This window comes from Pteropus medius, unplaced genomic scaffold (genome assembly GCF_902729225.1).
Source record: "Pteropus medius unplaced genomic scaffold, Ma_sr-lr_union100, whole genome shotgun sequence".
Taxonomy (NCBI): domain Eukaryota; kingdom Metazoa; phylum Chordata; class Mammalia; order Chiroptera; family Pteropodidae; genus Pteropus; species Pteropus medius.
This window is the reverse complement of record NW_024347791.1, coordinates 7,890,430-7,916,371: the sequence shown is the minus strand read 5'-3', so window position 1 is coordinate 7,916,371 and position 25,942 is coordinate 7,890,430. Positions and strand designations below refer to the sequence as shown.

General features: G+C 43.2%; 1 protein-coding gene across 1 annotated transcript in view; it reads right to left on the bottom strand.

Annotated features, from left to right (window-relative positions):
* Positions 1-25,942, bottom strand: part of PAH (phenylalanine hydroxylase) — a 55,031-nt gene that overhangs the window by 4,844 nt on the left and 24,245 nt on the right. Inside the window, exons 4-11 of the mRNA XM_039877949.1 lie at positions 20,599-20,687; positions 11,098-11,165; positions 8,050-8,246; positions 5,797-5,932; positions 4,667-4,736; positions 3,549-3,605; positions 1,593-1,688; positions 913-1,046 (exon numbers count right to left, since the gene is read on the bottom strand). Of these exons, the coding sequence (XP_039733883.1) occupies positions 913-1,046; positions 1,593-1,688; positions 3,549-3,605; positions 4,667-4,736; positions 5,797-5,932; positions 8,050-8,246; positions 11,098-11,165; positions 20,599-20,687 (847 nt within the window). The remainder of the gene's footprint in view (positions 1-912; positions 1,047-1,592; positions 1,689-3,548; positions 3,606-4,666; positions 4,737-5,796; positions 5,933-8,049; positions 8,247-11,097; positions 11,166-20,598; positions 20,688-25,942) is intronic.

The window sequence follows — 25,942 nt, the reverse complement described above, 5'->3', positions numbered from 1 at the left end:
GACCCTTGGCCCAGCCTGTCTTCTGTTGGGACAAGAGTTGCTCAAGCAGGTTCATGGCAGGGCCACTAGCTCAGGGGCCTGAGAATCTCAGTGTCCTGGCTCTGCTCTGTCAGCCTCTTACTAACGTGCCCCTGAGACTGGTGCATTTGCAACACTTATCCATGCCAGGAAATGTGCTGTTTTCATGAACTATTGCATTTATTCTTCATAGCGACCTTGTGAGGTAAGTACTTTTAATATTTACAATTTACAGAGAGCAAATCAAAGCTTAGCGAGGTGAAGGACCTTGCTGAGTGCCTACTATGTGTCAGGTGCTGTTCTAGGGGGCTGGAGGAAGAACAGGAAACAGAAATGACAAAAATCCCTACCCCCATGGAGCTTCAATCATATAATATATTAAACGTTAATAAGTGCTAAGGAGAAAAATAAATCACAGAAGAGAGTAAGGAGTGCTGGGGTGGGGCTGAGTAGTAATTTCAAATAAGTCGGTTTGAGAAAGACACAAAGAAGGTTAAATATGGGTGAAGATTTGCAGGAAGTCAGGGAGCGAGTTATGCAGATGTCTGGGAGGATAAAGTGAGCAAGAGACTTCCCTAGGTTAGAAGACTTTGAGGATTAATTTGGTGGAGGGACCTCTGTGGCCACTCTGTGCACAGGGTGGCTGCACTGAGCAAGGATCAGGTGGTAAGAGCTGTTTGCAGGGTTGAGCACATTCAGACAATAAGCTGGGAAACGGAGTCCCACTAAGAGACCCCTCCCCACAGAGGGTGAAATGGGATGAGGTATTGTCTGCTGTACACTGTTGCTGTGGGTATCGGAGTCCAACTCCAGGCCAACCACCCACAGATCAGTGGCACCAGACCAAGTCAGGAGGCCCCAAGAGCTGCCGACCCATCTTAGTCACCACCTTACCTCACTTTCTCCTTGGCATCACTAAAACTCTCAGCCACGTAATACAGGGGCTGGAACTCCGTGACTGTGTACTCCTGGATGGCGGTCTTCTCCAGCTCCAGGGGGAGGAGCTTCGGCTTGCCTGACAGGCAGTACTGTAGGCCCCAGTGGAAAGTTTTCACAGTTAGAACAGGGCCAGTGATCCCTGCTGCATCCCATAGGTCATTTGTGGATCTTCTCCCATCTCACCCTGATTCCTCCTACGCCAGAGCCCAAATGCAGTAAACTAAATTATTTTGCTTGTACTAGATCCTACCCTTCATAGCCCATTGAAAACCTACAGGTAAGATAGAAAGAAGTAATTCACTCCAACCATTTTCAAGTAAGGTGATCAGCAGACGATGTGGAAGCCAACTACATTTCCTGGCATGTGTTTGCAAACATCTGTATGCACAGTTCAGCCTCAGAGTGAGGAGGTCCCTCTGTCCTGGATACCTGGGTACTTGTAGTTCAATTCCTACCTCTAACATCCACAGTTATGATTAAATCATAGCCGCTAAGGTACCAATCACTTGAGGTTAAGCCTCTGGGTTGAATTTTAAAATAGATATAAATGGGGGTTTCAACAGCACCAAGAGAAAAAGAATGATTGGCTGTATCTATTACTTTCAAAGCCATCCTTGGTTCCTGTTGAGTCATACCTGTAATTCACCAAAGGACGACAGAAGCCCAGCACCATACGCCTTTATGGAGTCACCTTGTTTGCAGAGCCCAAACTCCACAGTAAACCAGTAAATCTGGAATAGAGAGTCAAGTTGAGAGCACACTCCAAGGAAGAGGAAGGCAGCAGATGCCCCAAGGCCAAAGACAGGACTGCTCAGGTGGGAGTGTGTGCAGGTCTGTTCCCTGAATCAGTGTGACCTGGGATCACTCCTCTGTGTCCTGTGCATCTCCCTAATCAGTCACCTATTGTATGAAGAGTCGGCTGAATGCAAGACATGATAGGAAGCAGTGGCGGGGGAGGGTATTGAGGAAGCCCCAAAAGCATACCTCCAACAAGTTCCCCTCTCTATGACACGAATTCCTCCACCTCTTTTTGCTTTCTTGTCTATAGCATCAACTAGAGTGAGATGTTTTCTTTAAATTGGTCAGAATCACTAGGCAATCCCATCAGGCTCAGCAGTGGGAAGTAAGGGATTGAATGGTGATAGAATCAATGAGGGTCATCCCATCATCTGTGCTAAACTTGAGGTGTTTCTGAATTACCCTTATCAATCACTGCACTTTTCCTCCCCCCAAAAACCAAGTCCTTTTCTTTCAATAACTCTCAGTCCAACATGTCCTAGATGCCCGGTCTAGGGAAGATGGTCCTGGAATTCTAGCATAACCCTACTGACTAGGGCCAAGAGAACCCAGGGCCCAGTTAGTTACTAGAGACAGTCATAGTCTTGGAGAATGAGGGCTGTGTTACTAGTTAAGTCTGTTTATTGTACTCAGTAATCTTAAACCTAGGAAGGCTGTCAAAGCTCAATTTGTCTGACCTCCTCACATACAGGTGAGGCATCTTCAGGCCAGAGAGGCCAAGCAACATGCGTACAGTTACACAGCAAATCAAGGACAGATCAAGGACCCAAGACTGTTCTCAGCCCAGTGTATCAATAATAAGATACTTTTTTAAAAGCGATTATGTCGGTGATGAGTATTTTTATCGTTGTTATAGCAGGTAAAATGATACAATGAGTTCCGAGTTTATATTCTTCTTACAGTGAGTCTACCAAGCTCTGCAGCTTCTTTGAAAATTGCTTATTGAATCTCTACAGCATCTGGCATTTAAAAACTCATGTTCACATAAACACTTTAGGTCCTGATGATATACCGAGATGGACAGGATAAGGAAGCAAAAGCCACTTGGCCACTGTCTCGGAGAAGCTGGTCAGTGAAAAAGGACCTTCTGGAAGTTTTTGCCCTTCTGGTAAGTTGAATTCATAAACTTCTAAACTGATACATCTTAATGATAGATGTGCATTCATCTGTGGTCCTTACTTCCATTATAAAATTCTATTTTTCGTCTCCCAGGCTGAGCACATTGTAAGAAATGTAGCTTAGAATGTGGGGAGGAACACACTCAGGTCAGTCAGAAAGGAGCCTATAGGAAGGGAACTCCCTACTGTGCAGAGTTGCTGATTCCATGCTTCAACGGATGCATGTCATTACATTCACTGGGGAGAGGGAACCATTTGTAAGAAGAGGAAAACCCGCCCCCATTGCTACCATGTGTCTGAGAAAGGAAAAGCTCTACTGCTGGCTCTGGTGCAAAGGCAGAGAGTATATATTCCCTCTTCAAAGCTGTGAATCCAAACTACCTCCGCGACACACACTTCATGTCCGAGTGTTCTCAAGGGCTATTATTATAGCCTGTTGATGTTTTCAAGGCACCGTGTTTAAAATCACATGTAAATATCTGCATGCAGTCGATTTCAAACTCAAGCCATTAGGGAGAAATCCAAATGTGAAATTTCACTTTGTGCAGATGTAACCAACACATTCTGGTTTTCTTCCCAAATGATTTGGCTTTCAGGGAAGGATCAAAGCTTCAAAGACCTGAGGACTAGAGTCTACAACACTCTCAGTATTCACCAAGGATAGAGGGGACTTACCGTGGCAAGTTTCTCAATGTACTCATCTGGTGCCCCCAGAGAGGCGAGGCCAATTTCCTGTAATTGTGGAGAAACAGAATCACTGGCATGACTGGGGTCTGCCAATCTTCTACCTTTACCATCAATCTCCATCTCATACTTGACCACAAGAAGGTGATAGGTGGCCAGATGCCTTCAGAAGGAACCAGATAGGCCCTGATCGTTCTGTCATGTTTTCCCTAACCACACATCATAAAATCACAGATCTCTAGGTCCCTAACAGTTTGTCCTTTGTATTCACTTTATAAATGGGAAAACTGTAGCACAGAAAAGGGAGATGATCTGCTGAGGTCACACAGTACTCTGTGTTTAAATCTTCATCTCTTGATTCCTGTTCAGTAATTATTCTCCCATAGCCTTGGTTGTATGTATGGATAGAGAAAAGAGTCAATGATGTTCCCTAAGTGCTTTTGGTCTGAGAAACTAAGAGGATGGAATTGAAATGGGTGAGGAGGTATGGGTGAAAGAGATTTGAGCAGGAAGATCAGGAATCCAGTTTGGGACAGAATGAATGGAAATATCTACTAGACGTCCAAGTGGAGATATTGAATTAGTGGTTGGAAATGTAAATCAGAGTTTTGAGATAAAATCTGGGGTGGGGGTTATAAATAGATTCATCTTCAGGACAGAGATGACATTTAACGCCATGAATAGACTATTGGAATTCATGGCACATATCATCTTAATTAAGGAAAGCAAATACAGAAATGACTGCCTGACAAGGTAGAAAGTGGCATAGGCTCTAAAGAGGGGAAAGAAGCTACGAGAACTTGGAAGAAGGTAAGGTTCCTTCTACGTGGGGATCAGGGAGGCTTTCATGGGCGAAAAGGCTCTTAAACTACACTGGTCAGACAAATGACATTAGCAAATACAACAATGTTATTCAGCTGATGAGCAATTCACCAATCCCATGCTGTGGTCCCTGAAATAGGTATTTAGCCATCCCCATGAGACACATCAGGTGGGAGCACAGAACTGTACCATGCAGAGAACACGAGAGCCTCTCCACGGGCTTAATTCATTTGAACAATCCCGTTCTCAACCCTGTAGCTAGAAGGCTAAAGAGATTCGTTCCTCACCTGGGAAAACTGGGCAAAGCTGCGATCTGAAAACAAAGGCACATGTCCCAACAGCTCGTGGCAGATGTCACTGAAAGACAGAAAGCACAGAGGTTAGAGACATGGAGGGTACAAGACAAGCCAGACTCAGTCTTTCTATACAAAAAAAAAAAAAAAAATGATCGGGATGAAAGGGAGTAACTCATTTGGGCTTACGACCTCACTCCTAAGAATAAATGACATGTATAAAACTTGGGGTCAGATGAGGCAAGGTACAAGAGAAAAGGAAGAAGGAGCAAGAAAAGTAAAGGACATGGCAGGGCACATCAGACAGAGGGTTCTTAGGTATATGCCCAGTAGGTGCAGAACAGAAGAGCCAATATTCCTATGGGCATCTTCCTATACACCAGAGTGAGCTGTGGGTCGTGAATACTTCCTATGCCAAGTTTTCATCTTGGTATTGACAAACCTGGGCAGATAAAATGTGCTCAATCATTCCTCATGGGAATTTTTTTAAAAAGATTTTTAATAGTGCTGTTCTTATTCTGGAGTGGGCAGCAGTCAATCTTGGAAGAAAACTTATATTTACTTAATACTTTGTTTCAGGCCCATTAGGAACAGGTCTTTGCTGATTATAGAAATAAATGCTGTGGGCAGGGAAAGACCATCTGGGGTGTCCTAATGACTTTCTGTATAAATTGCTTAAGTTCGAGCTGACTAAAATAATAGCTAAATGCAAAAGTAAGCAGCATAGTGGCCAGCTATTCTCCACCTCCAGCCCAAACACAATCTAGGCAAAGAAAGTTTAGAATCAGATAGGCCTGTTAAGAAGTATCGAGATAGCTTCCCACCACTAGTTCCTGTTCCCATATGGAGCTTGATAGCTCTGATTCCTATAATCCCTTTGGAATTTGAATTTGAAAGGGCTGAATCTTTGGCTCACAGGATGCCCAAATCTCCAATCCATATGGTCTATTTAGACAGAGAAAACCCTCTGAAGACCTGAGTTCTTCTCTTAGTATCAAACCATCAAATAGTCCAGGCAATTTGTTCTATGGATCAGTCCACAATGAACCCAAACCTCATTCCTGGAGCAGGGATAGGTGGCACTCACTGTGGCTGGCAACTGGTGGCAGGAGGACAATACTCACGGTTCGGGTGTGTACATGGGCTTGGACCCATGCCTGATGTACTGGGTGCAGTGGAAGACTCGGAAGGCCAGGCCACCCAAGAAGTCCCGAGAGGAAAGCAGGCCAGCCACAGGTCGGAGGCGGAAACCAGTGCAAGCTAGGAAGCAAAGGAGAAAGAAAACTCAGAGCCCCTCATAGCAGAGCCAGAGGGGCCTAAAGACCTTTACATAGGGAAGCAGTACACTCAGCTGTCCAGGAGCATGGGCGCTGGTGCCAAGCAGACTTGGCTTCAAATCTCTGCACCAACACATTCGAGCTGGGTGATTTGGGCCAAGTAAGTTCACTGCTCTGAGACCCCATTTTCTCATGTGCAAAATGTGAGTGAATACTTCCTGGGATTATTCTGAGACTCAAATGGCCTAATGAAGTACTTAGCACAGAGCCTAGCACTTTGGAAACATCTAATAGATTCAGCTTCCATTATTGTTTGTTAAAGTGGAACACTTATTCCCTACTCCTCCCGTTTCCAGGGTATGGAGGAAATTGTCACGCCACTTCCTGGAAAGGAGAAGTATGGAAGGGGCACTTCAAGCTTCTCTACTGCACCTCACACAGTCCACCCCATGAGGAGCAAAGTCGTCTCTGCTTGGAGTCTTTGGGAAGAGACATGAATATTTTCAATTCAACCCTTTCTTCCCTTTGTCTCTTGACTGTCTGTCCACAAAGGAGCACACTCTGGTCATGCAATGGACTATACACTGTGCCAGTGAACTGGCAAGGAGATTCACCTCATCTAGGGTTAAAATAATAGGAAGTCTCTTGTGGCTACACAGCTCCACACTCTCTAAGTTGTCTTTGTCAGTAATAAAGCTCTTTGGTTCCTATATCTATCCCTCAACTTATTTCAGACTTGGGAGAAGAATAATGATTACAACAATCATGATGCTAATAACACTGCGTATTACCTATCATATGTCAGACACTGTTCTAAGCATTTAATAATCACTAATTCATCCTCATAATAACCTTGTGAGGTAGATGCTCTCATTATCCCCATTTTACAGAGGGGGAAGCAGAGGCACAGCAAGGTTAAAGTTCTTGTCCATGGTCACAGCTACAGACAGAGGCTGTTCTCTTTGTTACTACTCTATAATTCTCCAGCTGTTAGTATTACTGTTTTATTCTTATTATTGGCCATGGCAACATGGGTAATTAGCCAAAGATTGTCTTTAGAATCCCTTACCCCTCTTCCTATGTTTTCCAGACCTTCAGGGTAAAGTGTACTCTGCTTGAGCTCTTGTTCTCCTATTTATCTGAGAAGCAAAAACTCTCTCAGTGAAAGGGACCCAAAAGGTCATCTAGCCCATCCCCAGACTATCCCAGCTGCCACTTCTCTTCCTGCCACACAGTTTCCCAGGTCTCTTGCTCAAAAGCTGGCCCTATCATTTCTATATGGCTCCGAGGCATATAGAAACTTCTTCATTTCTATAAACCTGTCGCCTGCCTTCCCACTTTTCCTCATTCTACCTGGCACATAGTAAGTGTTTAATACGGGTTAGTTGATTGTTTTATTTTGGTTTTGCTGAATTAACACCTCTTGGCATAGAGAAAAACACTTACCTCTTCTGGAAATGATATGCAGAGGGCAGTCATCCCAATAATGTTATTCTTTTATTGAGTTATTCAGATTCCAATTCAGCCCAAACGCACTGAGCGCCCACAGCGCATGTAGCACTATGCTGGGTGCTTTCACCGGCAAGTCTTTGTCATTCTCACAATTTCCCCAGGAGAGAGGCTAAAAGGCTGACACAGACTCCATTTGACAGATGACTAAACTGAGGTAGGTTCAGCCAACTAGAGAAGATCGAAGCAAGATTCATACCAGCTGGATGCACAGATTTAGAACTCAGGGCTCTCAGCAGCACTCCAGAAATAGCACATTTCTTACACAAATGCACACTGCAGACATCTCAGAACATAGCAGAGCCGCACAGAGAACCTGGACTGGGCAGCCTGGGCTTCGAGTATGAAAAAATATATACTTTTCAAGGGCATGGATAAGGCAAAATCCATGCTTAGTGCCTTTGGGGGATGGGAGTAAGAGTGAATTAAGAGTAGAGGCTAGAAAGTAGGCAGAGCACAGCAGAGAAATTGCATTTTTCCTAGGAGAATCAACCTGCGTGCATTGCCACAGACACACTCACACTGGCCTCTGGCCTTTCCTTTTATTCCTCGCCCCTGCCCCCATCACTTTTGACCTTCATGTGGGCTTACTTTGCAGAAATTGAGAAACCTCTTCCAGCTGGGGAATGTTATCTTCACGGAAACCACAGTACTTTTCCAGGAGTGGGAAAATGTGATTGTACTCGTAGCAGGCGTGGGTTTTATACAAGGACTTCAGGGTCCGAAACACCGTCCTCCATGTCTTCTTTTCTTCCTCTGTGTATTCCACTCGAGGGATGGGCTGCCCACTGGAATACAGGCACAAGATATTTGTCTCCAGCAGGCAGAGTGGAGGATAATGGAACATTAGCAAAGGGAGACGGGTCCAGAGTCTGTAAGGTGCCACCACCCAGACTCTAGTGGGTTTCATAAGTTATTAGAAAGAGGAAAATTCCACTTCTTGATGTAGGAAACATTCAACTGATTTGGTTAAGCAACAACTCAAGGTCTTTCTTCACCAACTGTACCAAGGATTCCCTCTCACACTGGGAAATCACTTGGCTTTTCTGTCTCCTATCTCTCCAAGGGTGGAAATTCACTTACCTTCAGGTGCCCAGCAGGTAAAGTAAATATGGAAAGTAGCAAATATAGATAATAAGAGAGTGGGGCTAAGACAAGTGAAGAATGCATCCTCTTTCTAAACAATGGCATCCAAGTTCAATTAAGGCATCCAAGTTCAATTAAAGCATCCAAGTTCAATTAAAGTTTTGTATTTTGTCAACTAAAGCAATTACATCTGTGGGCTAAAGTGGATTTAATATGTGCATGATGAGTTTGAGACCCTTGTTTAGTAGTCATGTACTTGCTGGATTTGATATTTTGACCCCCGGTAAGTTATAAAGGTATTTGAATGCATGTTAGGTATAAGATCTGCCTACCTAGCTTCTTCTGCCATGACATGACAGAACTTCAAGAAGCTTATTAAAGAACATATGTTGGCCCTATCCCATAGATCCTGAATCCGTGGAAGAGGGGAGGACTCAGCAGGTATCTAGATTCCAAAGAGCTGTGTTCTGAACAGTGAAAACGAATGAAAACTGAAGAAAGCCTGACTTCAAACACCAGTTGACTGTTCTTTGGGCTGCAGGCCTGTTTTCTAATAGGGTACACAGTGTCTGGAACAAGGCAAGACTATTACCTGAGGACAGTGGATCATCATCAGGCTCCAAACCAGGGCCCTCCTGCCCTTTCAGAATTGTAGCTCATCCAAAGACATGAAAACAAAGTCACTGTTATGTTCTACCAAAAAGTGGGAAGGGATTAAGGGGGAAAGACAGATTTTTTTGCTTAAGCACTGAAAGTAAGACAAGATCAGAAGGTCCTGCAATGGCCCATGGGGATTGTAAAAAAATATATATTGGGTAAGCCCCTGCCTAAGGATGCACCATTATTTCAGGGCTAAGTGCTGATGAAGGGAAAAAATGGGCTTTGGAAATGGACAGAGGTGGGTTCAGTGCTTGGCTCTGCAATTTCATAGCTGAATGGCCTACCTTGGGCTAATTATCAACTGATCAGTACACTGTAATTATTCTGTAATTATTCTATAATTATTCTATAATTATTCTATGATTCTATAATTCATGATGCATGAGTTTGATCCCCATGTGGAATAATTATTAGGAAGGTGCTAGAGACCCGATTGTAAGGGCTGTTGGCATGGAGGGTGGCAGAAGCCAAGAAAGAGGACCAAAGCTGAGTCCTGAAAGGTGTTCCGATTTCTGGGGTCAGAGGAAGAGGCCAGAGGAGATTGAGAAGAAAGTTTATGAAGGAAGGAGAGAAACCAGCAGAAGGTAAACTATATGGAGAATAGCAGTCCCCTGGCTCTGAGTTCACAGACACTCAGGAAAGTGGTTGAGAATGATTCTGAGTTCAAAACCAAAGCATGCTACCAGAGTCACAAGTATGTGACTCTGGCAAGTTACTGAATTGTTTTAAGCTTTAACTTTTCCATCAGGAAAATGGAGAGTCATTATTAAGGCTAAATGAAATAATGTAAAGAACGCATTTAGCAAAGCCCCAGATATAGCAACGAGATAATAAGTATGATCTATTATTATCGACTAGCTGAAGAAAGACTCTTGTCTGTACCTGATGGTGTCCACCTGAGTATGCTGGGGCAAGGGTGGGAACAGGAGAGAAATACTGCCATGTTCTGTGAGGCCCACTTGCCATAAACCAAGTCCCATATGGGCCTAAGTCTGACCAAGGTCATCCCAATTCTAGGTCCTTCTGCTATGAGGAGTCATTCAGTGGAGGAACTTTTCTCATTTGGAAGTCTTTCCATTTGGAAGGTGATTTTGTATTGAGTATGCAGAACCCTATGTCTTTCATCTCCTTTACCTCCCTTGTATTCTATCAAAGGGGTTAAAGGACTATTACATCAGTGTTCCGGTCACCTGTTCAGCTTCTTCCTGTGCACATCTTGTCTTTTCTCAGGCCCTAACCTCAGTGATGGAGCTCAGGCCCCAAACACCAAGTTTCCCATGGTCGCATCTCTGAAGTTCCTGATGGCTCAAAATAGCAAAATATATTTGGAATTTGCATTTTCCTTTGGCTAAAATAGCTTAGTGGAGGAGCATAGAATCCCAGACAGAAAAAAAAAAAAAGAAACTCATTCGAAAATCACCCTTTGCAGCTGGGCCACATCAGATAAAAGCAGAACAGTGAGGCCTGCCTGGCTTGCCTGCAGCCTCACATGGTTCATCATTTCGGTAAAGCAGCCAACTCCCTCTTGAATGTAAATGATTCTCTTTTTTGCCTTCTTCCATGTTTAATGTGGAGAATACCAGAGGCTGTTTTATTCAGGGCTGAGGCCTCTTATAATTACTTCAGACATCACTACATAATTATATAACAAAACTTGGGAGAGAGCTGGGCCCCAGCAGAGTGGCTAATTTTGTTTGGTCTAGCAGCATTTTTTTAAAAAAACACATGTTGTTCAAGGGAGGGTTTAAACACACACACACACACACACACACACACACACACACACACGCAAGCAGGACTCTCCATGCTAGTATTTTCCAACCTTGGGTAAGGAAGAGGTAGGCTAGGAGTATGCTCTTCTCTCTTGCCTCCCAACAATTAATGCAGACTTACTGTCGGTACTTGTAGGCTATGTCAGCAAAATACTTCCGTCTTGTCCGATACACAGGATCTTTAAAACCCTAGGAGAAAGCAGACACTCAATATCTCCAGGCTTTGGAGGGAGGGGCCTGGCAGACCTGTGCATGCTTTGAGTTGGCGCACTGAATCTTGCAGTGCATCTCTCCTTCCCCTGATTATACCCTGAAAATGAAGTCTTACTAAACTCCAGTTAAGCTCGCCCATCAATACTATGAGTGACTTAGTATTAGCAACACCTTCATTTCAGTGTGAGACTCTGTGCCACGGGATTCCAACATACAAACAGTGTAGTTTTTAAGGAAATCTCAACCACAGCATTTCTAATTTGTAAATTTTCTAAATTAAGCAAAATCGGTGGGATAGATGTCTATGATGAAGATATAGTCTTCACTAAGGTTTTGATCAATGGTATGTGTCTAGCACTACCTCCTAACTTCTGAAGACAAATAATATGTAGTCACTTCCACAGCCATTTTTAAAAATACCATTTATTGAGTGCCTGCTATGTGCCAGTCTGTGTGTGCTAGGAAATTATTTTGTTTATAACTCTCACAACAAACCTGTAAGGTAGACCAGTATGTTTATCTCCTTCTTTCCAGAATAAACAGTGGCTCAGAGAAATGGAGCCAAGAGAACTCGGGCCAAGATTTGAATCACCCAGACTCATGCTCTTTTCTCTACCCATCAGCAATTCCTAACCTTTACAGCGTGGCAAGGGCTCAACTAACTGAGAAATCTGTTTCAGTACATAAAGAGGATAATAATTTTTTTCTCCTCTGAGGTGGACTTGCAGGCAGCCTTGCCCTAATAATTCATAAGCAGCACATTTCTGAGTGAAAGAGACAAAACAGTATGGGATTGACATAAAAACATACACATAGACCAACAGAACAGAATCAAGAGCCCAGAAACAAACTAATGCATGTACAGTTAACTAATATTTAACAAAGAAGTCAAAAATTTTCAATGGAGAAAAGATAGTCTCTTCAATACACAGTATTGGAATACACCATTATTCACAATATCCAAGACATGGGAACAACCTAAGGGTTCACAGATGAATGAATAGATAAAGAAAACATGATGTGTATATGTGTGTGTGTGTGTAATGGAATATTATTCAGCCGTGGAAAAGAAGGGAAAAAAACCTTCTGACGATATGGATGGACCTTGATGGCATTATGCTAAGTGAAATAAGTCAGTTAGTCAGATAGTGAAAACAAAATTTGTATAATCTCACTTACATGTGGGATCTAAAAAAAAAGCGAAATTCTTAGATCCCAGAACTTATTCTCCTTGTAATTAACAAAACTATATTACATACTTGAAAGTTGCTGGGAGAGTGGACCTTAAATGTTCTCAGCACACACACACACACACACACACAAAGGTAATTATGTGAGATGATGGATGTGTCAACTAACATTATTATGATAATCATTTCACAATATATATGTGTATCAAATCATCACACCTTAAATTTACACACTGTTATTTGTCAATTGCATATCCAATTAAGCTCGTATTTTATATATCAAAAAAGACATTTTTCAAAAAAATTATTGTAATCTGAATTTTAATAAGAAAAGAGCCTGATGTCATCACTGTAAAATTTTGTTTTGTTCCCTTCAAGCATTTCCAAATTAGCTGTGCCATCTAACGCTTCAGCAATTTCTCTAAACTAAGCATCCTTCTAAACTAAAGCATTAATGAATCAAAAATAAAGACATCATGGAGCATAATATTTAAAAAGATTTTTTTAAAGGATAAATATTCCTTGGTTTTCAGATACTGTTTTTTGTTTTGGTTGGCTGTATGTTGTTGTTATTTGTTTTTTTGTTTCTTTTCCTAAATCGGGGCCTATCAGTAATTCCAAATTAATTCATATTATACTATACTCATATTATATTGTATTATACTATATTATATTATATTATATTATATTATATTATATTATATTATATTATATTATATATTATATATTGTATTGTATTGTATTGTATTGTATTGTATTATATTATATTATATTATATTGTATTGTATTATATTATATTATATTATATTATATTATATTATATTATATTATATTATGTTATATTACATATAATATCATTTCATCTGAGAATCTGTAGCATAGAATCTGGCATACGGAAAGAACTACAAACACTTGTCAAAGGAGGAAAAGAAAGAAAGGAGGGGGGAGGAGTTTCTTAGTTTATTTTCTAGGATACATTTCGAGAAATAGAAAAATTCAAATATTTCACACTGAAAAAGTAAAGTAAAATTATGATACACTTTTCATTCTGAACTTAAGTTCCAGATAAATTAAGTGATTATAGGTTTAGATAAGAGTCAATGACATGATTTATTACAAAATATAACTTGTTTTCCTTAGAGCACTGAATGGTTTTGAATCATTAATTACAGGTAGAAAAGCTTAGGAATCTTAAAACTTAAAACTACTATGGGGTCCACTTTTACTGGGTGAAGATAAGTTGCTTTGGGATGATGTGATAAAAACAAAATGGGCACCATGATTTGATTTCCAAACAGCACTAACACATCCTTTTATGAACCTGTCTACTGGGCTAAGTGAGGAACACATCTCCATACTTAGAACTCACAATATAAATGGTAACGTTTGCCAATCATTAAGGCTTGACTGTTACAATCATCCTTAAAAACAAGTCTTATTTAACGGTCAGTAGAAAATGGCTTTCTCCAGCCCCTAAGTATGAAGCGTAAACTTTTGCACTTGTAAAGCGTGTTGGAGAACATCTATATATTGTGATCTAGATCTGAGAAGTGCGAAGCTCATAGAGCCATTTGCCCAAGGCCCTTAACTGCAGAATCAGTATGTCCGCTCAGGATTTCTGCTTCAACCCAAGCTGGTGAGTGGAGGTTTGAGGGTTAAGGCGGTAAAGGGAGGAAGCAAGAGAAGAATTCTTGTAACCAGTGGATTTCCACCTCATCCTGCTGCCTCCAGACATGGGGTGCCCTTGACAATTTCTCTTCCTCATTTGACTCTTTAATCTGTAATGTACATTGTCTAGATGGTTTAAATATTTTTCCATCCATGAAAAAAAAGCTTAACATAAAGTTGTATATCCAGTAAGTATCAACTATACCAGAGGAAATGTATAAATATGTAAATGAAATGATGGAAGAAATATTTTACAATCTAACAAATGTTATGAAAATGAGAACTAGTAACTGCTTTATTCTTCTGTACTATTGATGCTTTTGAAGTTTTCAACTGTGAATGCGGATTTTGTTTATAATCGGAAAAAAGTAAAATAATAGTAAAAATTCATCTCAAATCATTATGAGAAGTGACAGCATATTTATACATTGAGACAGGTCAACATACACACACATAATATATCACACAGATTTTCTGTAAGGAAGGTTTCTAACCATTGTCATTTCCGGCTCAAAGTTGCTAAGTTTATTATCAGCCTGCAATAGGTCCCCACCAACTAAGGTGCATGATCTTTAGACTTTTGCCCTCTGTGACCAGTGAAAGAAAGCTGTAACCTTGAAGTCCATCTCTCAGGAATTTGGCCTTTTTAGGGGGAAAGGGGCTGCCAGGTGACCACAGGGCCTCAGCAGCCATATGGACTACCCTCCGAATTAAGCTACAGTTGGTGATGACTAATCATCCTGTCTCAATTTAGACTAATAGCAGCAATTTCAGTAGCACTGCATATAATTTATTTATAATCACCCTGTCTCAATTAAGCTAATAGCAGCAATTTTGGTTGCACTGCATGTAACCAAGTATGTTTTGACAGGAAAATATATTGTTGGTGAAGGAGTGATGAGGGGAAAGGGGAAGAGGGGAGGAGGGTTGGAAGAAAGTAGAGAGAATTCTCCACGATGCAAAGTTATAATAACATCACTTGAGTCTACATGTGATCACTTTTCTTAATCCCAGAATTTTTGTCACCTGAGTGTGTCATTTCTATAGGGGTTTGAGGGAGAGAGTAAATATATGGAAAAGTTTTATGAGTATTCTAGACTGAGATCTCTACTCCATCATTTCTTGATATCATGGCTGAGGTTAACCCTCAGAAATGCTATCTTTAGACTAGAAAGAAGAACGGGGGCGTGGCCTGAGGTTGGTCAGTTCACTTCTCACAGCTTTAGTTTCTGCATCAGTAAAGTGAGGCTTTTCATCGTAGCCACCTCAGAGTGTTGGGTGAATTAGATTAGGTAATGCAGGCAGGGCATCAAGTAAAATTTTGAGCATAAAAGAGATACCCAAACAACAATCCATTTATGCAAAACGGGGGAAATCCAAAAGCTGAGAAGTCTGGTCCAGAACATAAAAAGGATAGGCTCTGGAATGGGTCATTGAGCCCCATCACCCATCCTTGGCCTTTTTAAACAGCATCTGTAGAATTCTTACTTTGCTATTTATATTTGATCTAGGCCAACAACGAGAAGCATTTTTAAAGTACCTACCATTGCCATCTTGTAGACACTGGCCAAAGATTTGCAAACTAATAGACAAAGGCAGCGCTGACCATGCCCCCTCCCCTTGCCCACTCTGCACTGCTGGCCACGGCCATCACTAATGAGGCCAAGAACCTATTCTGGAAAGGATTCAGGTACCTGGTTGCCCAACTCAGTATCCTAGGTCCATTGTTTTACTTCTCTCCTCCTTTCTTCCTTCACATTTAATAATCAATTTTTGTCCATCCTTCCTTCCAAATATCGTGAGTCTGTCCTTTTTTTACTTTATTCTCACTGCTACACCTTAATTCAGGGCCCCATCATTTCTTGCCTGGATCACTATAACTGCTTTCCATGTGTCCTTTCTCTGTCACCTCTCTACTAATCCAAACCCCCAAGTAGACTTATAAAATGCAAATCTGGTGGGGTCACTCCCCTCCTTAAAACCTTTCAATGGCTTCTCATCACTTTTAGGATAAAATCCAAAATCCTTAACATAGTCTAGAAGGCTTTGTGTGATCTGCCCTGCCTATGTTTCCATCTCTGTGCTAAACGACAATTGCCCGCATATTAGGTCTCCAAATTTGTCCAATGGTCTTATTTTAATTATTTAAACACGCCATGCTTTTTTCCACATTGAGGCTTTCACACATGCTGTTTCTCCTCTGGTTGAAATACTCTTCCCCACTCTCTCAGACCCATAAACTACGACTTGGCCTTTCCATCTTTGTGTATACTGTACGTTTAGAGACCTTCCTTGATTTTTCCAAAGTTTATTGGTTTTCCTCTACAATACACTCTCTCAACATCTTCAGTGTTTCTCCTTTTAGACAATTATTATCCTCATTAATACTTATTAAACTCAGGAATCTGTTTGTCTTGTCACTGGATTTTCAGTGCATGGCATACTTGGCAGATTCCCAAGTAAGAGCTGTTAAAAAAGTTATACAAAACTTAGGCAAAAAATCACTATGTGCCTTTTCAAAGTCATATTAGATCACTGTTTAACAAGCTCCCTCTAGGGGCACGTATATTTGTTTGACGTGCAATATACTGCTTGGTAAGGCCCAAACTCTTCAAAGTTGGATGCTGACTAACGGAAGGTTGATATCGGAACATACTTATTTTACGGTCCAGTTGCAAATGATTTCTGACCAGTAGAAAAGAGAACACTCACAGTCATGGTGTCATTGCCTTACGAGATATTCATAATTTGCTTGGCCGTCTTTGCGATCTTATTCTGGAATTCTATTTCTCAGTGACCGTATATACTTTGGCCTCTTGCGTCCTCCTTTGCACCATCTTTGTCATCTTGCTGGGCCCCTTGGTCCTGAGTCAATGAATTTTCGACAGATGTTCACACATACGTACCTGTATGTATGTCTGTCGTTTCTAACTCTTTGAAAGTGGTGCTTTGACAGAGCAATTTAGCAGGAGTGCAAGAAGTCTGATGACTCGACTAGCTGGTGGATCCTTAGAATATCTTGGGTGGGAGGAAGGAAGAGGAAGGGAAAGAAGTATTCGAAATATAGTCCTGCTCTTGGGGAAGAGCCAGGCTTTTGTTGGTGAGCAGGAAAACTGAACGCCTTGAAAGGCTGCAAAGCAATTTGAGAGACTGGGATGAAATAACACAGAAGAGCAGTTATGCTGACCGATGTTTTTCTCCTCCATAAAGCCCCTTCCAGTGCAGGTCTTCACCTAGACACTGGTGCAGGCATTAGGGAAAGTAAAATAGGGAGCTCTGGGGTTGGGGTCTGTGTGGTAGGGGCCGCTGGTCCTCCCTGAGGTCTGTCCCCTTCCTTCTTTTCAGACAGCACTACTGAAATACTTTTCTCTGTCTCCTTTGCAGTTAGTAGTGGCCCTGAGACCGAGCTGTAGTCAACGAAATTTGAGTGAGGGGATGGGAGTCACCTTCAATCCTCCGGGAGCAGTTTCCACTCTCTCTTCTATGCACTGGCAGAATGCAGAGGGCTCCAAGGACTGGGAGGAGGGTGCAGCCATTACGTGGAAGGAGACCTGATCTCCGGACAACAGTGTGGAGCGATTTCCCTATTGACTACACTGGAAATAAACTTCCACTGGGTTAAGCCATGGAGATTTAGGGGCTGTTTGATAAGCAGTTAGTCTATCCTGGTGGCTAGAGGGCTTAACCCAGATCTCCCTCTTTCCAAAAGTCCTCCCTAACCGTTCCAGTCCACAGCGGCCTCAGAACTGATAGCATACACTACGTGACTCATTAATTCTGTACCTTTTTTGCCCAAACTGTATTACCCAAACTGCGTTCCATGGAACACTACCACCATTCAGGATAATGTTGCTAAAGGTTAAAAAAAGGTTCCTTGGGTAAATAAGTTTGAGAAATGTTAGGTTAAATGGGTTTTCACTTTTGGAGGACTTTCCAAAGCCTTTAATGAGATGACAGGACTTGTAAATGCTGGAAATGGAGTTCAAGCACACAGCGCTTCTCCCTTTGATCACGAGATTCTGTTTCACAGACTGTAGTTTAGGAAACGTGAATATGACCCCTTCACTTGTATAGATATTTTATGCCTCCTATGACATTTAAGTGATAAAGCGGTGAATTTATTTTGATCTGATACTCTGTGCTCAAAGTATAAATCACAATGCATACAGTTCTAAAACCATTGGGCCTAGGGAACAGGCAGGTAGGTGGAAGGTTTTCGGGAGTCAAGATATGTGGGTTGGGCCTTAAAAGGTGAATAAAGTTTCTCCCGCAGGGAAAAAGCAGGTGGGAGGATAAGGAAAAGCATCCCAGGCACAGGAAACAACGTTTACAGGAGCCCGGAAGCCAGGAATGGTCAGAGAAAAGAAAGTCACTTTTAGAAATGGAAATCAAACAGATCCACTTGGATTCTGCCTTCTAGGTTTACGGTTTTATCCTAGTCCCGTCTGCCATCCCTTTGGGAAGTGTAGACACCCCTCCTCCCACAACCCCACAACAGGAGGTCCCTGGAGAGCAGGGATCCCGTTCTATTAATCGTTTCCACCCCTCATCCTGCACATGGCCTGGGACACAGCTCACAGACACGTGAGGCCACACTACCCTCTCTGAGATTCCTCATCTGAAACCGAGATAGTACAACCTTCCCAGGGGTTATAACATTTAAATTTTTTAAATGAAGGTCAAGTCTTTAGCCAGTGCCTGGCACACAGTCCGTGCTTAAGAAATGTGATCCCTGAATATCATTCATTCGCTTAACAAATGTTTGTGGGAAGGAGAAAGGGAGCGGGGATGGAGGGAAGGCAAGAGGCTGGCGACGTAAGGAGAAAGACGAGGTAGACAGAGCGAAGTACCGCGATCCTACTTCATTTCCCCACTTCGCGAACCCTGGAAGACGATGCCCTTTACCCTGTGTTTCGGGAACAGTCCTTCCCTGGCCTCATTTCTCAGAGTGGCTGTTTTGGAGACCTCGAAATGAGATGTTGGGTCAAACGTCAGTACATACTGCCAAGAACCAGAGGTCAGGGGAAGACGAGAGCATCCGGAAAGCCAGGGCACGGGGCGGAACAGAGGGTTCTTTCAGCAAGAACACCCGCCCCGCTCCTCACTCACTGAGGCCAGAGCCTGTGGGGCCTGGAGGGCTGTGGGGAAGCTCCCCAAAAGGTTTACTCTGTCCTTGGCCCATCAATTCCTGGATCTGATGAGAAGTCACAGGAAGGAACAGAAAGAGCCTGGCCTCCTCATCAGGAGGACTGTGTACCTGATAAATTGCATTTTTATGATAAAATCCAAGACACTGAGAGGCCAGGGAGCCAAAGACATGGGCTGGATCTGTAAGGAGAAGTTAATTCCAGAGTTTTAAGACCAGCTCTATCTGCTCCTGAGGTGACACAAGGACAAAGAGGGAAATGGCCACGTCTATGGACTGACCTCTTCTCCCTCTTCCCCAAATGAGGGATGTGGGTCAGGGCAGGAGGACTGGAGGTTGGTCGGAAGAGAAAGGACCCCTTTGGGCTGATCCCACGGACTGAGTCAAAGGCAGCCGGACAGCTTTTCCGGAGAAACGGTACCTTTGGAGATGCCTTGTTCTCTGGGCCCATAGCCAGGAGGCCCCAGAAAGAGACCCGTCAAAGAAGACAGCTCATAACCTACTCGAATGTGAAGACTCATATAGATGTGAGGAGAATCGGACCTCTGATGAAATACAGACACTCCCATTGGGCAAAACTAAACCATTGTGAATGAAAATGGCTTTCAAGTCATTTCAAGATTAAGGGAACCATTTGCCTGGGTGAAGAATTAAAGATAGTCAGCATGATGGTGGCACTTCTCACCCAGAGAAGCTGTCAGAACTGGCCCCGAGCCAGCCTGGGTGCCTACCTCCCATCCCCAGGACCCTCTGCTCCAGAGAAAAAGAGGATAAAACCCTCCCACACTCGTCCTCTACCCAGAAAGCATTAAAGGGCCCACTGCCCTGCCCACAGGACACAGGACAATCGGAGTCCTCCGTCTGGTACATCAGACCTTTTCAAATCTAGTCCTCACACCTAACGCACCCATCCACCATTCTAAAATGGTCCAGATACTTTCAGGACTCTGAGACATTGCATATACTGTTTCCTGTAATGCCTCTCATTTCCTTATTTGACTAGAATATTCTACTCAATTTGTTAAAATCCAGTTCCAATGTCACCACTTTCCATGTCCAACTGGCCCTGGCAGAGTTGTTAGTATAGTTTACTGTTTCCCAAGCACTTGAATTCAGCCTCTGTAATTTTATAAAGTCAGAAGTAAAGATGATTTGTGTATATGTGTAAGTGCGTGTGTGTGTACACACACACACTTACACATATTATACGTAAACAATAGTTTCTGCACGGTAATCCATATTTGTTTCAACAATAATAATAACTACAATGGTGATGATACGTAGGTAGGCACTCAATAAATGATTATTGTACAAGCAAACAAATGAAGACACATTGCTCGGGGTGGGAGTAGGGGGTGTAGGGGGGTGGGCAGAAAGCATCTCATCTGCAGGGCCATGGACTCACGGGGTGGTCTGCATCCAGTTCTGCTCCGTAGCTGAGAATCTGGTTGGCAAATCGGTCTAGCTCCTGAATGGTTTTCGGGAACCAGGGCACTGCAACATAGAAAGGCAAAGTCCTGAGCGGCAGACCAGCGGACCAGTCCTTACCCACCTTACGGCTAAAAGTTTATATCCTTTTACCAACCTCTCCCTATTTCCTCCACCCCCAGCCCTGGGCAACCCCTTATCTACTCTCTGTTCCTATGAGTCTAACTTTTTTTTAGGTTCCACATATAAATGATACTATGCAGTATTTGTCTTTCTCTGCCTTGCTTATTTCACTTAGCACCTTGGAAACTAATTTTAAAACACGTTCCCAAACACATTCTCTTTCCAGGAGATTTTCTCTGAATTATCTCAAAAGGCATCTCCTTCCTATTATCACAGTAGGACAGTTTTTGACATTTTTTTTTAGCAGCAAAATATTATATGTAACCCCAGAACATAAAGCAGATAAAACCAGAGCTGTTTTAGCATAAGCAAGGATGAGTCCTTGCTGTCACATCGTTCTGTCACATCTCCCTCTCAAAGGCCTCAGGCATCCGGGCAGCTTTTGATGCCAAAGCCATTTTGAAAGCCACTCGTGAAGCGGAATGAATGGCGTCCGCTAGGCCGGGATCTGACCATGCCTGGCAGAACCTAAACAATCCGTGGGCTTGCGTTTGGAGCCGCACAGTGGAGGTGGGTCCTGAGCTGTGTGGCCTGTAGACACTAGGTTTTACAGAGAGAGGGACCCTGGGGGTGGAGCAGGTGGGAGCACTCAAATCCCTGGGGCCGACAGGAAAGAAGGTGCTCAGGAGGTGGAGTCGTCCCAGGAATGAATGGAGATTAGGACAGTTAGGTGCCTGAGGTCCTTACTTTGGTTCACCTTAAGGTCCATGAGGGCAGGAACCATGAGTGCATTGTATTCCAGGGACACAGAGTAAAGGGAGGGAGGGAGGAGAGAAAGAAGGAGAGAGAAAAGGAAGAAAAAGAAGAAAGGAAGGGAGGGAGGAAGAAAGGAAGGGAGGGAGGAAGTCCGCTTGTGTGAACATGTGAGGCATTAACAGCAGTCGCCGTCATCCACGAGTGTCCACTCTGGTCTAGTTGCCGTTTCTGAAGTGTCTCCCAAACTAGGAAAGTATTACGACTCCTAATATAAAGATGAGCAACTGGAGGTCTGAAAGCCTAAGTTACGATGTTAAGATCACACAGGAAGTAAGAAAGTGATAGATCCAGAAAAAAATCAGAGAGCAAAAGTAGACATGGTGGAGGCCCGTGAGCTGAGCCCAAGGCACCCCTCACTCCCCTGAAAGGAAGTTTAGGTGAAAAGATGCTGACCTTGCGGCCGGTCAGGTCTGGCTTAGGATCCAGCCTCTACCTACCTACTTTCCTCTCTGTGCCTCAGTCCTAACTCTGTAAAAATGGGAATAATGGCAACAGCAATAGGAAAAGCAGCAAGCACTTTTGAGGCCTTACTATGTGCCAGGCACCGTGCCAGGCATTTTCGGTGGAATGCCTCTTTTAATGTAAGAATTATAGGCAAAGGGTGCAGCCCAGTTCTGGCCCATAAGAGGGAGCTTGCCTTTTCTTGCATGTTATTTCTGATTCTGGCCCAGCTCAGGTCGGGCAGGAAAGAGCATGCATGCCATCTAGTGGCCAGAGTGGGGAAATGTCATCCATGATCTGTATAGAGGAGCATCAGGCAAGAACCAGTCACTTTCCACGAAACAAGATGCTTATCTCAACAGCATTAATAAAGGTCGATGTCAGTGATAAAAAACTGAGTACTGTTCTAAATATTTTCCCTATGAAGTGGGGATGATTGGTCTCCCCATAGTACAAATGAGGAAACTGAGGTAGAGAGAAGTTAAGTGCCAAACCCAAATACACACACTGCTAGGAAACAGCAGAGCCAGGATTCAAACTCAGGCCCAGCTGACTCTGTGGTCTCAGGTCTTGACCTTGAATCCATCCTACCATCACAGGAAGGTGACAAAGCACGGTGGTTGGCAGGACTGGCTACCTGATTGTCCTTGCAGTTCCTCACCCGAGGTTTCCGTGCCCCTGAGGCCCAGCCCACTTCTCAAGACAGACTCCCTGTAACAATGACAACAGAGGCAGACATCGTAGTAGCAGTTCTGGCCAGCGCTCACTGAGCACTTGCCATGTGCCAGGCGTTGTCCTAAACACTTTCACGTACCCCCTCACCTAATCCTCGTAACAGCGCCGTGACGTCGGCGATATCATCCTCAGTTTACAGATGAGGAAACTGAGGAACGGGGAGGGTAAGTCTCTTCACAGACCTCCTTGGCCCCCCTTGGAGTCTAGGTAAACTCAGCACATGCTCTGCTCACCTAACATGGAATCTGGCTGCCCACTTTGTGGCCTGAACTTCTTGCCAAGCTTTCCTTTCTTCTTGAGTCCAGAGCCTTGCACAATGGATACTGTCATCAGCACTAGAAATGGGGTCTGTCCCTTACCCAGGTGTGGAAGGACTTGAGAAAGGACATTCCATTGTAGTCAGCCACCTCTGAGACCATCTCTGTTTCCCTGTCCCTTCATTTCCAAGGCATCCCTTTCCCACTCATTAATCATCCATCTTTTGCTTGGGAATCATCCATAATTCTGGCATAACAGCTCCTGTCAGAGATAAGACAAGCCAGCCCTTTCTTGCTGTACCACTTTCTGACTCAGGGGACCCTTCAACTTGCCAAAGGGGATTCCACATATATGTATTGAGCAGCTACAACTACCTAAGCACTGGACATTAGGGGGTGAGTACAATGGAGTTGTCACCCCTGTTGTGCTTATGTTCTAGTGGGAGCAACAAGAAATAAGCAATAAATAAATTTAAATACATACCAATGCCAGAAAGTTCTTGAAGAAGGAGGAAGCAGTGTAAGGAGATGGAGAGGGATGGGATGCTATTTTGTATGACATCTTATGACTCTAGACCCCAGGGTGATGGTCTTGGCAACTCCACACTGCTTTGCCATCACCCAAGGGGATCTGGGATAGCCAGGGTCCATCATTGGTCTAGAGCTGGTTCCCTGTTTGTCATAGGGAGAGTCAGTCCAGCAGTGATCAAGGGACAGGGGAACAGAGCCACACAGCTTACACTGGAATGCTGCCTCTACACTTACTAACTGTGGTACCCAGAACAAATTATTTAACCTCTGTGTGCCTTAGTCTTCCTAGCTGTAAAATGTGGATATAATGGTGCTATAAAGTACTACTTTATAGGAACAATATGAGGTTAGATGAGTTACTAAATGTGATTTGCTGAGAACAGTACTGGCACATAGTAAACACAGTTGACCTGTGAACGACAGTTCGGGCTGCATGGGTTCACTTACACACGGATTTTTTCAATAAACAGTATAAATGTATTTTGTCTTTCTTATGATTTTCTTAGTAACATGTTATTTTCTCTAGCTTACTTTCTTGTAAGAATACAGTATATGATACGTCTGATATACAAAATACATGTTAATTGACTTTTTGTTATCATTAAGGCTTCCAGTCAATAGTAGGCTGTTGGTAGTTAAGTTTGGGGGAGTCAAAAGTTATATGCAGACTTCTGACTGTGCAGGGATCAGTGTCCCTAACTCCAGATGTGTTCAAATGTCACCTGTACTATTACTGTTCAGCTGCAAGCTCCAGGAAATTTTTTTTTTTCTTTACTCTGCCCTTAGCTCAGCATAGCATAGAAAACAGAGTAGAAAGTCTTCCGGCGGGGCCAGAAAGTCTGCCACTTATTTTTTGTGTGTGTAACTGAGCAAGTATTTCATCTCTCAGAGCCTTAGTTTTTCATCCATAAAATAAACAAAAACTGTCTATATTATTGCACTTTTGTATGAGTTAAATACTACAGCAAATGTGGCACGTCTTAGCATAGCACAGCAACTGGCTCACAGTAAGCGCTCAGTGTTAACCATCAGGATGACAAAAACTTTAATGATGATGATTAAAAAAAAAAGAAGTAAGGAAGAGGAAGAGGAAAGAAGGGGGACCAGAGTCAGCAAGGTGGTGGTCAGTCCAGCTCTAATATGGACAGGCTTTCTAATCTCGGTTTCCCCCTCCATACAATGCGGGTTGTTGGATTCACTTGTTACTTGTTACTTTTTTCGGTTTCACATCCTGAGACCAGTGGAATACCTGTGAAAGGCTAAGACCAGCTATAGGACACACGAAAATACACTTCCAGTTCAATCAGTGTGTCCGCCTCACTTGTTTCTGGGAGTATAGTTACTACATTTGTTCAGCTCCCAAAATGCATTGCTTCTACCACTTCCCTTTCTCCTCTCACTGAAGAAAGAAGATTCTACTCCACAGACAGAAGGAAGCCTTTTTGCCCCCACCTTGATTCAGAGCTCTGCGTGCTTGCTGTTCCTTCAGTGAACGCCAGAGGGCAGCAGAACCAGCATAGTATCAGCTCTGAGTGACTTTTTTTCCCCTGCTCCTCCAAAGGGAAAACATTAAACTTATCCGTGGAAGAAAAAAAAAAAAGTCAGAGAACTTGAGAAGTTTGCAAAGACTCAAAGAATTCGAGTCTTGTCAAAGAAGAGACAATGGTCAAAGCAGCTGAAGCAGACTGTTGTCACAGAGGGATCCTCCAGCCCCACTGGGAGGGGTGCTCACCCAAGTCCAGGGGCTTCCAGTGGCTTCTGGGCCATGTGTCATCATTCAGAAAAGGCTCAGAACACAGCAGGCTGGAGAAGTGGCAAAGCTTGGTGGCTAATCACAGGCTCTGGAGCCAGATTGCCTGAGTCCAAATCTTGCCTCTGCTGCTTCATATCTTTGGGACTTTGGGCAAATTATTAAACTTCTTTGTTCCCCAGTGTCCTATCTGTAGAATGTCTATAATAATAGTAGGTACTTCTGAGTGTGTGAGGATTAAATCAACTAATGCTTGAATAGTGCATAGAACAGTGCTTGGTACGTAGCAACTGCTTTATAAGTATTTGGTGGTATTATCCTTATTATATTGCAGAACCCAAGTGACAAGGAGTGACAGGCCCAGTGCACACTCTCCTCAGGCAGCGGCCCAGCCCTACCTTTGAATCTATTCCTCAACTCCTCAGACCTCGGCTGACGTTAAGGCATCGTCTCCTTGGGTACAACCTATATGTCATCTGGGTAGAAGGAAGACCTGAGGCAGTCCTAATGATTCACCAGCCGTCACCTTAGAGAGCAGGGACAAACCTTAAGGAAATGAGACCCAGGAGAGGCAAGTTCCGGGTGTTGGGGATGAGGGATCAAGGTCCTGACATGCTTCACTTCCCGGGGAAGAGGTGACCTGAGCAAGACTAAAGCAAACAGTGTGG